Below are 13,585 nucleotides of genomic sequence, written 5' to 3' on the forward strand. Positions count from 1 at the left end.
GTGGGACGTGTGTGTGCATGTCTGCAGGGTTCTGCAAACCGCGATCCATGCAGACTGCCGCCACCACTAGGTCACGGAGGTGGGGATGAGGGGAGACGTTTGCCGTTGCGTCAAGGCCTGGGCCCCGCCAGTGGGCGGCGGTGGCAAGGGCTCTGGAGCTCTGCAGGACACAGTCCCCAGCCTTCCCCGCCAGGGTCCCCCAGCTCACCCGCCCGCCTAAGGCCAGAGGGCCTGGGGGCGGGGGAGTCCGGGATCCGCCTCTTACCACAGTCTCCGCTGGAGGACCACCACCAGTCATACCGTTAGTCCAGCGGGACCTCTAACCGCCCCGCTCAGGTCTGGCGCTAACAGTCACCCCTAGCGTTCAGGCGGTAACGGTTGCCCGGTAACGGTCGCGCGGTAACGGCGCGTGCAAACAGCGGCGTGCCCACCCCTCCCCTATTACGTGTCCACTTCCTCAAGGTTTGGAGGTGTGTGAACTACATTACCCAGCAGGCGCTGCTCTCCCCGGTGGCTGTGCTCGGCCAAGAAAACAGACATTTCCGCGCGCGTGCGGAACCCGCTGGGCGGGACTTTAGGCGTCCTCTTAGGGGCGGTCGTTTTGGGGTCTGTTGGGTCTCTCCGCCTGATCTGAGGCTCCGGAAAGCTGGTTTGAACTGGGGTGACGAGAGCGGGAAGGCGCGAGAGGAGGCAGGCGCTGCACTGCAGTGAGGCGGGTCTCACGTTCGGGCAGCAGCGCCCGGGGGTGACCCCATTCTGGGTCGGGGACAGGGATGCCTGGGGCCCGACCTGGTCCGCCGCTCCCGGCCCGGCTCCGCCCACAGACTCCGATGGCTGCGGCAGCGGCTAGAGTCCCGGCTCAGGTAAACACCTGTCCTCCGATCTCTCACCGCCCTCACCCCACCGGACACCAAAGGCCCCACTGATCGTCCCCTGCTCGAGCCCCTGGGTCCAGGTCTGTAGGGAGCTCGTGGGTGGGGGGGGGGGTCCCCATTTCTGCCAGCCAGTATGATGGGGTGTGGGAGAGGGTTACAGGCAGAGGGACCGGCACAATCAAAGACTTCGAACAGTAACCGAACTGAGAGTCTTAAACTTGAGGTTTCTCTCGAGTCTGCACGGAGCAGCTTAAGGGGATGAGTCCCACGTGAAAAGGCAGCCGGAGCAGCTGGGCCTTCATTCTGCGGCCGCTGGTGGCCACGGAGGGTTGTGAAGTGGAGAGACTCAGTCTATGTGTCAAAGTTTTCCAAAGGCTTCTCAGGGAAAAACAGACGGGGGTTGGTGTGATACGAGTGGAGACTAGGAGACCTGTGAGTAAGTAAGTACAATAGACTAATAGAGAGTTCTGGTGCGGACTGGACCATTGCTGGTGGCAAGAGGGGGGAGGATTGATCCGATTTCTTATGGGCTTTAAACATTGAACAGACAGGATTTCCTGCTGCACCAGATGTGGCTGTGAAAAAGTAGGGAAGGAAGGACGATCCTGTTTTTTGGTTTGCAGGGAGCAGGCTTCAGGGATAAGATTGGGAGTTGGATTTTGGACATGGTAACCCTGAGATGTGCCGGAGTGGAGGTGTCGTGTGGGTAGCTTGCTCACTCACTCATGGGGTTCTGCGGAGGGATCTGCGCTGGAGACAGCCAAGGGATGATGGGTGGTGGCCTGGACCAGCGCAAGGACTGTGGGTCCTATTTAGGAGGGAGAATCAAAGTTTTTACTTCAGATGAGCCTGGAAGGTGGGGCTGCCTCCAGAGGGGTGGAGTCCTGTGCTCCAAAGTGGTTCTGGCTGGTGTGTGCAGGAATGGAGGGTTGTAGGGTATAAAGACCCAGGTCTGGGGTGGAGACTGAGATGTTCAGTGGTGTAGATTTGCCACTCCAGGCTCAGCAGGCCCTCATTTCCACTCCTTGTGGAGAAAAAGAATACTCAGCGAGGCTAGTAGAGCATCTCCTTTGGTGCCTAAGTTCCCCCAGCTTTTAGGGCAGGAGGGATGAGCAGCTGCTCCAGTGCAAAGGCCCCTAGCAGGATTCCCTTCAGGAGAGTGTATAGCAGGCAGTTAGGTTGCCAGTAGGACTAGTATCTACTCAATTTTCTCAGGCCCAAGCCCCCAGTTTATTAAATCGTGAGTTTATGAAATAAATACTCATTTAACACTAACTGGTAAAGATACATATATACGTGTGTACATAAATATGTATGTATATACATACACACTTACATAGGCAATTAAAATAACATGGCTTTAACAAGTTAACGGATATAAACACTTAATAATTGGTTGAAATTTCAATATACTGCTAAGCATTCAGTTAAATCAAACATCTTCAATATTGTATTTTCTTAGTTAAAAGGCATGTTAAAAAACTGCATTTTAAATACCTACCAGGAAATCTTGACAGAAGCATCACTTATGAGGACAGTAAGAATTGATATTTAGAACTTGTTGCATAGGAATGAGTTTGATGCAGACAATAGCCCCACTGAGTGGACATCATTGTTATCCCCATTTGACAGATCACAACACTGAGGCACAGGGAGGTCGAGTATTTGTCCAAGGTCACACAGCTGGTAAGAGGCATCACTGAGAACTGAGGCCCAGATGGTGTAAGGCACCTTGATTGAGCCTTTGGGGCCCAACATTATTGCCTGCTTCTCACAGCCTTGCTTTTCCATAGGTTGCTGTGGCTGCAGAATCACTTGCAGACCATGAAGAGGTAAGTGAAAGGTGTCCTCGGTCTTCACCCTTTTCACTTCCCACCTGCATGGGCTCCAGGATTGTAGTGTCTTGGGACTCTACCTGCTACTCTCCCTACCCTGCCATCTGAGATCCCTGGAATGGGGTCATCCAAGGTCAGGTCCCTGAGTCCAGACCAGGAATTATACAGCTTGGTTTCCATTTCTGGCAACCAGTGGCATGATGCTTAGAAGAAATTCCATTCACAGTGGTCAACATTAGAAGATGCTAGAGGTGAGGTTGAGCTGGGAATGCTCAGGCAACCTTAGGTCTCCATTATGTCTGGTGGAAACAGCAGGAAGCAGGCGTTAGACCTGGAATGGTGGGCTGAAGAGGTGGGCCTCTATTCGGAGGGTGGTGGGAGCCATAGAAGGTTTGGAGCAGAGGAGGGAACTGATCTGACCCAGGCTTAACAAGCATTTTCTGCTGCAGAGTACAAAGCAGACTGTTGGGTTACAGGGAGACCAGGGAGGAGGCTACTGCAATAGTCCAGGTGAGTGTTGGTAGCTGGACCAGAGTAGTGGCAGTGGAGGTGGGAGACATGTTGGAGCCAGTGTCTGTTTTTTTAAGTAGGTCTGAGCAGACTTTCTGATGTGGAGGGTGGGAGAGAGAAGAGGAAGAGTCGGGTGACTCTGAGATGTTTGGCCTTAGTAGCTAGAAGCAGGGTTAGTACTACCATGTCGAAGTCGGCGGCAAGAGTAATTTTCAGTGGGAATATTAGGAGCTAGGTTCTGGCTGTTGAACTGAGATGCTCCAGAAACCCTTGAGTGGATGCATCCAGTGGATACCTGGACACACACATTTTGAGTTCAGATGAAGCGTTCAGATTGGATTCACCCCCAATATGGATGGTATGTGGACCAGGATGGAACTGCGATCAGATTTGGCAGGGGGCACCTTCAGGTCCTGTGGCAGTGTGTTAGGTGACAAGGGAGGAGAGTATGGGGCCGAGGACTGGGTCTCTTGCTAGATGGGGTGGTGGGCTTCACAGAAACACATGAGGGAATGTAGTGGCCATGGGGAGGCGTTGTAGGAGTGAGGAGGATCTGGCTGGTGGCTGGGGTTTTCTTGGGGAGTGGACATGAGACAAGGCAGTGTGAGATGACAGCAAACCTGGTGCTATTGCTTATTCACCCAGTTATGGGCTCCCCAGGCTCTTGTTCTTATCCCCACTGTGACCTGGAGGTTAGCACAAGATCACACAGGGTCCTCTGGGACAGCTGTTAGGCCTGATGTGAGAGACAGGTGGACCTAGGCTTTTTTTTTTTTTTTTTTTTTTTTAATTTTTTGGCCACGCTGCGCACATGTCGGATCTTAGTTCCCCGACCAGGGATGGAACCCGAGCCCCCTGCATTGGAAGCACAGAGTCTTAACCACTGGACCACCAGGGAAGTCCCTGGACCTGGGCTTTGAATAAGTGTCAGAGGAAGCTGAGACTGGTGAGGGGACAGCTTTGCAACACAGAAGTGGAAGAGGGCTGAGTGTACCTGAGATCTGCACGTCGTTTCAGGTGGCTGACGATGAAGCAAGGATAAGGGCCAAGTAAGGAGGCCTTCAAAGCAGGCCTGGGGGTTGCCCCTGGCAGTTAGTGCCTTTGGAACACTGGGACAGGGTAGGATTCTGATTGCACTTGCCAAGCACCCTCAGGATGCCATGTGCACACTGGCACGTGGTGAGGCCAGGGAGATGCAAGATGTGGTGTAGGGGGTGGTGGTGGCAGTGAGGGGTTGAGGCTGTGAAGGGAGGTGTGGTGTAAAGAACAATGTACAGGGCTTCCCTGGTGGCGCAGTGGTTAAGAATCCGCCTGCCAATGCAGGGGACATGGGTTTGAGCCCTGGTCCGGGAAGATCCCACATGCCGTGGAGCAACTACTGAGCCACAACTACTGAGCCTGCGCTCTAGAGCCCGCAAGCCACAAATACTGAGCCTGTGTTCCACAACTACTGAAGCCCTCTTGCCTAGAGCCTGTGCTCCACAACAGGAGAAGCCAGTGCAATAAGAAGCCCGTGCCCCGCAATGAAGAGTAGCCCCCGCTCGCCGCAACTAGAGAAAGCCCGCGTGCAGCAACAAAGACCCAACGCAGCCAAAAATAAAATAAATAAATTTATATTTTAAAAAAAGAACGATGTACATGTTGGGAGGGAGTGTCAACTCATGGCCCCAGGCGCTTGGACTGGGGCCTGAGGGGAGAACGGTGACTCAGTTTTGGTTGTGTTTGGGAAGCACAATCTAGAGGATCCCAGGTAAGCTGTCTGGCAGAAGGGTGAGGCTCTGCAGGCCAGCACCAGGGCTCAGATGACACGTGCCCCCCTGCCTGTTGTTGATGAGGGCTGAACACAGTGATCGATGGGACGGCCAGCAGAGGGCAGGCATCAATGGCACCAGGGCCTGGGATCTCCTCTGAGGTGGGGAGCTTGTGAGGAGGGTGGATATTTGGGGAGATGCTTAGAGTCCTGGGAAAGGAGGCTGCACATAAACTGAACCATTCCCATCTTGGCAGGGCCAAGTGACATTTGAGGATGTGGCTGTCTACTTCTCACAGGAGGAGTGGGGGCTCCTTGATGAAGCCCAGAGACTCCTGTACCGCAGTGTGATGCTGGAGAACTTCTCACTGATGGCCTCTCTGGGTAAGTTCCTTGCACCCCACAGCTTAGGCGGAGCTCTGCTCTTCCCCTTCTCCAAGGGCAGGTCTGTCCTTCCCAAAGCTGGTCCATGGGTACTGCGTCCTTCCCTGTGTCCTGTAGTAGGTGTTGTGAGTGAAAGCCTGGGCTGGGTACAGTACCCCTTCTGTCCCCAAGCTGCTGCCGCCCCAAAGTTGTGCAGGAAAGGGTTTGGGGATCGGGAGTGTTGTAGTCCGACTGATGGATCACACGCTACTGGCCTCTCCCTGGCCTGGTGATGCTGTGGAGATCCATGGCAGTCCTGTGCCCCCAGTTCTGCCCTCTTCCTTTGGCTGACATGGGATCTGCCTGTGCCAGGAATTGAGGTACCAACACGGCCACTGCTTGACTGGGTTGTTCCTGCAAGATCCTTCTCCAAGCTTCCTGTTTGTAATATACAGTCTTCGTCCCTGTGGGCTGCCGTGGAGCGGGTTGCTTTGACCTGCCTGCCTTGTCCCTCCCTTAGGACTTACATGTTCCAGGACCCATGAAGTTACTCAGTTGGAGCAGTGGGGAGAGCCCTTTATGCCTGCCTGTGGAGTCGTGATCACAGCCATGCCAAGAGGTGCTTGGAGGGAGGAAGTGGGGAAGAGGGAACTCAGGGATGGGTTCAAATCATACCAGGAGTCTCTCCATGGTGCCCTGATGTTTTGGTGTCAAACAAGGGGCCAAGGCTGATTTTCTTCTTTTCTTCCTCAGCTCTGCCCGCTTCTCAGGGCTGCTCTGGTTTCTGACCCAGGGCTGTCCCCAACCTGTCCTCCACTGCTCTCTCTGCAGTGCTCGCCAACAGTAGACCCGTTTTGTGCTCTTTTATGACATGGCCAGGCAGGTGCAGCCACAAGAGGAAACACAGGACAGCCTAAGGAAAAAACCAAAGTTTATTATGCTCACAGGTCCAGAGAGACAGTCACTGCACGCCGAGGGGGGGTCACGTGGGAGGAGCGCGAGGGAGCAGGCTCAATGGAGCAGGGGGGAAGCAGAGGGTGAGGACCTGTTGGCAAGTGTCTCTGTTGGTGGTTGGGGGGAGAATGCAAGAAAAGGCACGAGGGGATTTATTCATTCATTCATTCATTTATTTATTTATTTATTTATTTATTTAGGGCTGCGTTGGGTCTTCATTGCTGCGCGCAGGCTTTCTCTAGTTGCGGCGAGCGGGGGCTGCTCTTTGTTGCGGTGCGTGGGTTTCTCATTGCGGTGACTTCTCTTGTTGCAGAGTGCGGGCTCTAGGCACACGGGCTTCAGTAGTTGTGGCATATGGGCTCGGTAGTTGTGGCTCGCAGGCTCTAGAGCACAGGCCCAGTAGCTGTGGCGCACGGGCTTAGCTGCTCCGTGGCATGTGGGATCTTCCCAGACCAGGGCTCGAACCTGTGTCCCCTGCATTGGCAGAGGGATTCTTAACCACTACACCACCAGGGAAGTCCCAACACAAGGGGATTTTATTGGTGCATTTAAACGTACTAGGTCACACTCAGGGGAGGACCAGAAGGGCAACTTGTGGCAGGGACCAGCCTCCTCACACTGGTGCCACTGGCGGGGTGCTCACAACCTCTTTGTGGGGATGCCGAGGGAGCAGGAAAACAGGGAGCTTCAAAGATTGCAATACAGTTGACCCTGTGGTGTCTCATCATCATTATCAACTCTCATTGGGATGGATGACGCTTGCCACCTGGGTTGTGGTGATGTTAGAGGTGACAGGAATAGTTTGTTCTTGCCACCAAAGGCAATCTGTGACAAAGGTGACAACTAAGAAGGGTCCTACCAGGTCTATAATGAGGGTTTGAAACCCAGGCCGCAGCTAGCACGGCAGGTAGTAGGGGAAAGGCAAGAGAACAGATCAGGCACCTCCGGGTTTAAGGGAGTCTTTTGGAAGCTTTTGGTTATGTTACAAAAGATTTTTACCACTTGTCCTAATCCTCGTAGCTTGGCCTGTAGCTGTCCTGAGCCACCTTTCCTGGCTAGTAAATAATCACGAGCCAGTCTGTTATCCATGACCATTTGGGCTCAGAGACTTGTAGGTTTGTTGAATAAGGGCCAAGGTTTCCTGCAGCCTTTGTACACGATCTGAAAGGGCCACTGAAAGGCGCTGGTTGGCAGACGTGATCTGATCTTGTTTGACAAAGGCTGCTGTACTGGTGCCAAAGCTGGTGTCTCCTGTGGCTATCACAAGTCTGATTAAGATGGGAATAAATAGGGACTTCCCTGGTGGTCCAGTGGTTAAGACTCCACGCTTCTGCTGTTGGGGGCACGGGCCCGATCCCTGGGTGGGGAATTAAGATCCCGCATGCCACACAACATAGCCAAAAAAATAAAAATAAAAAAAATAAGATGGGAATACATAATTGCCTGTTCTGCCCAGCGTCCTTGGGTTGATGGAAAAAGGGAGGTACCTGGTGGATAAAGAACTGGAGTGGGGAGGGGACCCGGTCCGGGTCCTGGCAGTAATTGTGGGCTGGGCTGTTTAAATAACTCACGGACAACTTGGTAAATGTATGTTGGGTTCCTTCAAAGGTAAAGGCGAACTGGGGCTGTGACTAAGGGGTCATAGGCCCAGAATAAAATGTACTGGGCCAGATCCACCATGGCCAAGTAGTCACTGGTGCCCTCTTGATGTCTTGAGTTAACTGGATTGTTAGGTGTTGGACCCCTGATGGGGGGAACTTGAGCTTTAAGGTTTCAATAATCAACAGTTAAGTGCCACTCCTGTTAAGGAGAAATAGCAGGAATAATCTCCCCTTCTTTTAGTAGATCTTGAACAACCAGCCAAAGGCCAGTACCTTGTTTCAGGTGATACTATGGCATGTTTACTACCTTCACCAGCAGGGGCAACTCCACAGGTTCTCACTTTGTGAGAGGGACTTGAGCTTGTTCAGATGTCATACACATCTGTCTCTCATAGGAAAACTCAAAAGCATCAGGGGTCACCATCATGGGCAGCTGTTTGATAAAGATTGTTGACACCTGGTGCAGTTTGTTTGCCATGACTAGTTCTACCAGTATCACCCTGGAGGCAGTAGGGGGCGTCAGCAAGTCGGGAAAGAATGCTAGGTGTGGGGTGGTTACCCACACACCTACCGCACACCAGGCGGCGGATGTGATACGTCAGAATTTGTGAGTCAGGGTGCGCGGAGCTCTCATGGCACATCTGGAGATAGTTCCATCCGTGGCCTCCCATTTGGTGTGAGCTATACCAATAAGGTTAAGCAACAAAGCTCTGTATCGGGATGCGAGCCTGCAAGAACAACTCCTGGACTCTGTGACAAAGAGGGCCTCCTGATTTAGAAACGTGCTCAGGGTTCTCCTTGTCTGAATGCCCAAAATGATAGATCCATTGAACCATTCCAGTTTTTGCAGAGGAGCACATGGGCTTCCTTGACCATTTCCCATTGGGCATCTCCAGGCCATGAAAATCCAATTCAGTTAACGGCAGGGTTTCTGAGTCCCAAGTGGTGGTAGAGGCTTCAGATTCCTTATCTGAGGCCTTTATAATCCCATCAAAAGTTTTGGTCTCTGTCACACCTACCCTGACGTTTGGGATACCCTCTGTCCTTCCTGAGGTCCTTCAGCCCCAAAATATCAGGTGAGAATTGAACTTCGAGGGCCAAAGTATCTTTAATTATGCATCTTAGCCTCTTTCCAAATGCTGGCAGCTGCCTCATTTCTGGGGCTGAATGTGCACCCATGTTAAATGCTGTCAGTAACCAATCAGCTCCCTTTCCCCACCTCTTTGAATGAAATCTTTAAGAATCATTGGTATTTCTAGTCTTGTGAAATTGCAAGTTTCACCTTATAATTCCTTGTGATCTCCTGTGTTCTTGAGCCGCTGGGTCTGAGAAGACCTTGGATGCTTCCTTTCTGTGGCCCCTCTCATAGGCAGCAGCTTCCCTTTCTAAGGTGACTTCAGCTGGGTCGGGATCCATTCAGGACAGCTCTGGTGGCCAGATCTCCTTTTCCGATCGTTCCTAGACCTTGGGAGCTGAGCAGTAGTTGGCATGTTGATAGGCAGTGGCACTAAGTAGAGCCCAGCAATGTTGCAAAGATGTTTTACTTTTCTTGAATAATTGGCTTACCTCCTCTGGTTATTGGGAGTTGCTGGAATTAAATGTTCCTGCTAAGATCCTGGCCCGTAAGATCTTGAGCCACTGATCTCCAGGAATGGGGCCCCCAATACCCATGGGATCAGGAGACAAAGAGTGACAGCAGTGAAGAAGCGGTTGCCAGCACCATCGACCTTCACAGAGTGCCATGGTGGACTTCTCTAAAGGGGATGCAGCAACACTGGTTAGGACTGAGGAGAGGAACATGAGGGAGGTGCGAGGGGATTTCACTGGTGAGATTAAATGGCCCTGGGTCTCAGTCAGGAGGGTAGGTAAGAGAACTTGTGGCAGGGGCCCACCTTCTCACACTGGTGCACATGGTGGCATAGTTTACAGCTTGTTTGTGGGGCTGTTGAGGCAACAGAATGGGAAGTTTTCCAGGTCACAATACAAGCTCTCACTCCATGTGTCATGAGGTGTACACATATCCTTAATAGTCCTTGAACACCAGCTACTCAGTTGCCTTCAACTTTTCTGGGCCTGGACACACCCTTCTGCACTGTGTTCCTGTGTCACCAGCAGCTGAAGCCCTGCTGAAAGCCATTTGCAGAGGAGTGTGTTGGAGACCCTGCCTTTCCTCCCTGGGCTGCACCCCATCCTATATCCTTGCTACTCATGAGTCTCCCTGATCTGTGAGGTTGTCAGGTCCTGCACTGCACAGTGAGCTCTCCCTCACCCTGCCACTAATCCCAGGGACTCATACTGGCTGTCAGACACGTTTGTGAGGGTGCTGCCCCGTCCCGCCAAAGTCTACATACTCTTCATCAGCATTTCTCTGCTTTCAGGTTGTTGGTGTGGAGCGGAGGCTGAGGACGTGGCACCTGAGCCGGGTGTTTATGTAGAAGGAGTGCTCAGAGCAAACCTTCACCAACACCAGAAGCTGAGCTCCGGAGAGAAACCCTCAAGAAGAGAAGAGGGTGAGGAGGGTGGGAAGGTCTCCCCAGCTAGCTCTGGTCTTCCCAAGCATCAGGTGGCTCACAGCAGAGGGGAGCCACATAGGAGCACCGAAAGTGGGGAGGGCTTTCACCCTGTAAAAAGGCATTACAGATGCAGCGAGTGTGGGAAAGCCTTTGGTCAGAAATACTTACTTGTTCAGCACCAGAGACTACACACTGGAGAAAAGCCTTATGAATGCAGCGAATGTGGCAAATTATTTAGCCATAAATCCAACCTTTTTATACACCAAATAGTTCATACTGGTGAAAGGCCTTACGGGTGTAGTGAATGTGGAAAATCTTTTAGTCGCAATGCTGACCTCATTCAACACCGGAGAGTTCACACTGGAGAAAAGCCTTTTAAATGCAGTGAATGTGGAAAAGCCTTCAGGCATAATTCCACACTTGTTCAGCATCACAGAATCCACACTGGAGTGAGGCCTTATGAGTGCAGTGAATGTGGGAAATTCTTTAGCTTTAACTCAAGCCTCATGAAACATCAGAGAGTTCACACTGGAGAAAGGCCTTATAAGTGCAGTGAGTGTGGGAAATTCTATAGCCACAAGTCAAGCCTTATTAACCACTGGCGAGTTCACACTGGAGAAAGGCCTTACGAGTGCAGTGAATGTGGGAAATTCTTTAGCCAAAGCTCTAGCCTCATGCAACACCGAAAAGTTCACACTGGAGAAAAGCCTTTTAAGTGCAATGAATGTGGAAGATTCTTTAGTGAGAATTCTAGCCTCGTTAAACACCAGAGGGTTCACACTGGAGCAAGGCCTTATGAGTGCAGGGAATGTGGGAAATTGTTCCGCCACAGCTCCAGCCTTGTTAAGCATCGGAGGATTCACACTGGAGAAATGCCCTATGAGTGCAGCAGTTGTGGGAAATCGTTTAGCCAGCGTTTCAACCTCATTCAACACCATAGAGTTCACAGTGGAGAAAAGTCTTGAATGCAGCTAATGTGGAAAAGTCTTTAACCAAAGGTCTACTCTGATTCAGCAACAGAAACTTCACAGCTCAAACAGGCCTTATGAATACGGGGACATGAAGAAAGGTTGCAGCCAAAGTCTTAACCCTGTTTGGCACCAGAAAGTTCAGATCGGAGAAAGGCCTTAAGAGTGCAGGGCATGTGCTGTCTCCTGGTCAACCTAACTTAAACATAGAAGCTCTGAGAGCAGCCTTTATGAGTGAGCCAACAATTGAATATCATTCATCCAAACATGCACACTGGAGCAGGATGAGAATTGCTGACATCCTGCCCCTCCTGAGAGGCTAGTCCTCTGCCTGGCAGCTCTAGTGAGAGGGAGCCCTGTGTTCTTGGCTGCCTCAGTGTGGAGTTTTCATCTCTGAGTTCGAAGCAGGGAGAGAGGGTGTGGCCTTGGTTCAGATGTGACTGGCTCTTGCTGTTCATCCTGAGTATTAGATTTCCTTAAATGTTTCTTCATTTGCTGTGTAGCCTTAGGATCATTTCTAGAGGCTTTAGATGGTGTTTTTATAATTTTTCACCAGTTTCATTGGGAAGCAGGGCTTGCAGAGCTCCTCACACTGTCATGCTGGAAGTTGATCCAAATATTTAACTTTTTAAGAACTTGCCACCTTGTGTTCTGAATGGTTATGCCATCTCACATTTCCTGGAGTGTATTCGTTTTCCAGTTTCTTCACATCCTTCCTGACCTTTGTATGTAAGACACTGGCCATTCATTTTAGCCATTCTAGTAGGTATGTAGTAGTATTTCACTGTGGTTTTAATTTGCATTTCCCTAATGACTCCCTGTGTATTTGCCATCCATATATCTTTAGTGAATTATCTGTTCAAAGTTTTTTGCCTGCTATTAAGGAATTGTCTTGCAATTTCTTAATATATTCTGGGTGCAAGTTACTCATTTGATATATGCTTTACCAATATTTCCTCACAGTCTGTGGCTTTGGTTTTCATTTCTTAACGTTATCTTTCCTAGAATAAAATTTCTTAATTTTCATGAAATCCAATTTACCCATTTGTTTTTTATTGATTGTACTTTTGGTATTGTACTCTTTCTCTTATCTTTGCCTGTAAAAAGAGCCTTATCTGAGTATACTATTGGAGTCTTAAGACCCTTTTAAATATCCAGTCTTGGGACTTTCCTGGCAGCACCGTGGTTAAGAATCCACCCGCCGATGCAGGGGACACAGATTTGAGCCCTGGTCCGGGTAGATCCCACATGCCACGGAGCAACTAAGCCCGTGCGCCACAACTATTGAGCCTGTGATCTAGAGCCCATGCTCTAGAGCCCGCAAGCCACAATTACTGAAGCCTGCATGCCTAGAGCCCGTGCTCCACAACAAGAGAAGCCACCGCAATACACAATGAAGAGTAGCCCCTGCTCGCCACAACTAGAGAAAGCCCATGCACAGCAACAAAGACCCAACGCAGCCAAAAATAAATAAACTTTAAAAATAAATAAATATCCAATCTTGTGAAATCTCTGTAAAATTAAATACACATAAAAAACTCAATGTATGTAGAAATGTTTACATATGAACACATTCCCTATCTCTTCTGAGACAGCCTAGAAAGAAGTGGCATTCCAGCAGCTGTGAGCATATTTATTGTCCAGTTATTGGCTTATGAATACGATATTTCAATAAAAAGAATCAGAACTCCTTAGATAAGAGGCTATTTCCAGGTTGGAGCTGGAAAAGTATAACACGAGCATAGGAAATATTCTTGCATTAGAAAGTAAAGTACTTGAAGGGAATTTCCTGGTGATCCAATGGTGAGGACTCAGTGCTCTCACTGCTGTGGCCCAGGTTCAGTCTCTGGTCAGGGAACTAAGATCCCACAAGCTGCGTAGCACGGCCAAAAAAAAAAAAAAAGTACTTGAAGCATAATGTTGATGTATTAGCTTTCTATTGCTGTCCTAACAAATTACCACAAACTTATGGCTTAAACAACACAAATTTATATTATAGTTCTATATGTCATATGCCCACTCAGACCTGGGATGGGCTCACTGTGCTAAACTCAAGTTGTTGGCAGGGTTGTGGTTTTTTTCATGGAGTGGAGGAAATTCTGTTTCCTGCTCATTTGAGTCGTTGGGCAATTTCAGTTCCTTGTGGTTGTAGGGCTGATATTCCTGTTTTCTTCGTGGCTGTCACCTACCAGGTCATCCCTGGAACATGTAAAAAC

The 13,585-nt window shown here is 50.3% G+C and overlaps 1 protein-coding gene across 2 annotated transcripts; it reads left to right on the forward strand.

The window, feature by feature from the left end:
• The first annotated feature begins 572 nt into the window (after positions 1 to 572).
• LOC103012006 (zinc finger protein 773) lies at positions 573 to 12,535 on the forward strand. 2 transcript variants are annotated; one of them, XM_007175434.3, is made up of 5 exons: positions 573 to 863; positions 2,669 to 2,707; positions 5,228 to 5,354; positions 5,854 to 5,952; positions 10,267 to 12,534. In XM_007175434.3, the coding sequence occupies exons 1-5, from the start codon at positions 774 to 776 to the stop codon at positions 11,364 to 11,366; spliced, it is 1,455 nt and encodes a 484-aa protein (XP_007175496.2). In that variant the 5' UTR covers positions 573 to 773; the 3' UTR covers positions 11,367 to 12,534. The 2 variants fall into 2 exon arrangements, with proteins under 2 accessions (XP_007175496.2, XP_028020640.1); XM_028164839.2 differs by lacking the exon at positions 5,854 to 5,952 and having other exon boundaries at positions 10,267 to 12,535.
• Positions 12,536 to 13,585: the final 1,050 nt, after the last annotated feature.

This window comes from Balaenoptera acutorostrata, chromosome 19 (genome assembly GCF_949987535.1).
Source record: "Balaenoptera acutorostrata chromosome 19, mBalAcu1.1, whole genome shotgun sequence".
Taxonomy (NCBI): Eukaryota; Metazoa; Chordata; class Mammalia; order Artiodactyla; family Balaenopteridae; genus Balaenoptera; species Balaenoptera acutorostrata.

What these genes read in the sequence shown, in the direction of transcription:
- LOC103012006 (XM_007175434.3), top strand. Translation starts at nt 774, where the DNA reads ATGCCTGGGGCCCGACCTGGTCCGCCGCTCCCGGCCCGGCTCCGCCCA. An exon ending in CACTTGCAGACCATGAAGAG is followed by an intron (nt 2,708 to 5,227) that starts GTAAGTGAAAGG and finishes CCATCTTGGCAG; the next exon opens with GGCCAAGTGACATTTGAGGA. An exon ending in CTCACTGATGGCCTCTCTGG is followed by an intron (nt 5,355 to 5,853) that starts GTAAGTTCCTTG and finishes TCCCTCCCTTAG; the next exon opens with GACTTACATGTTCCAGGACC.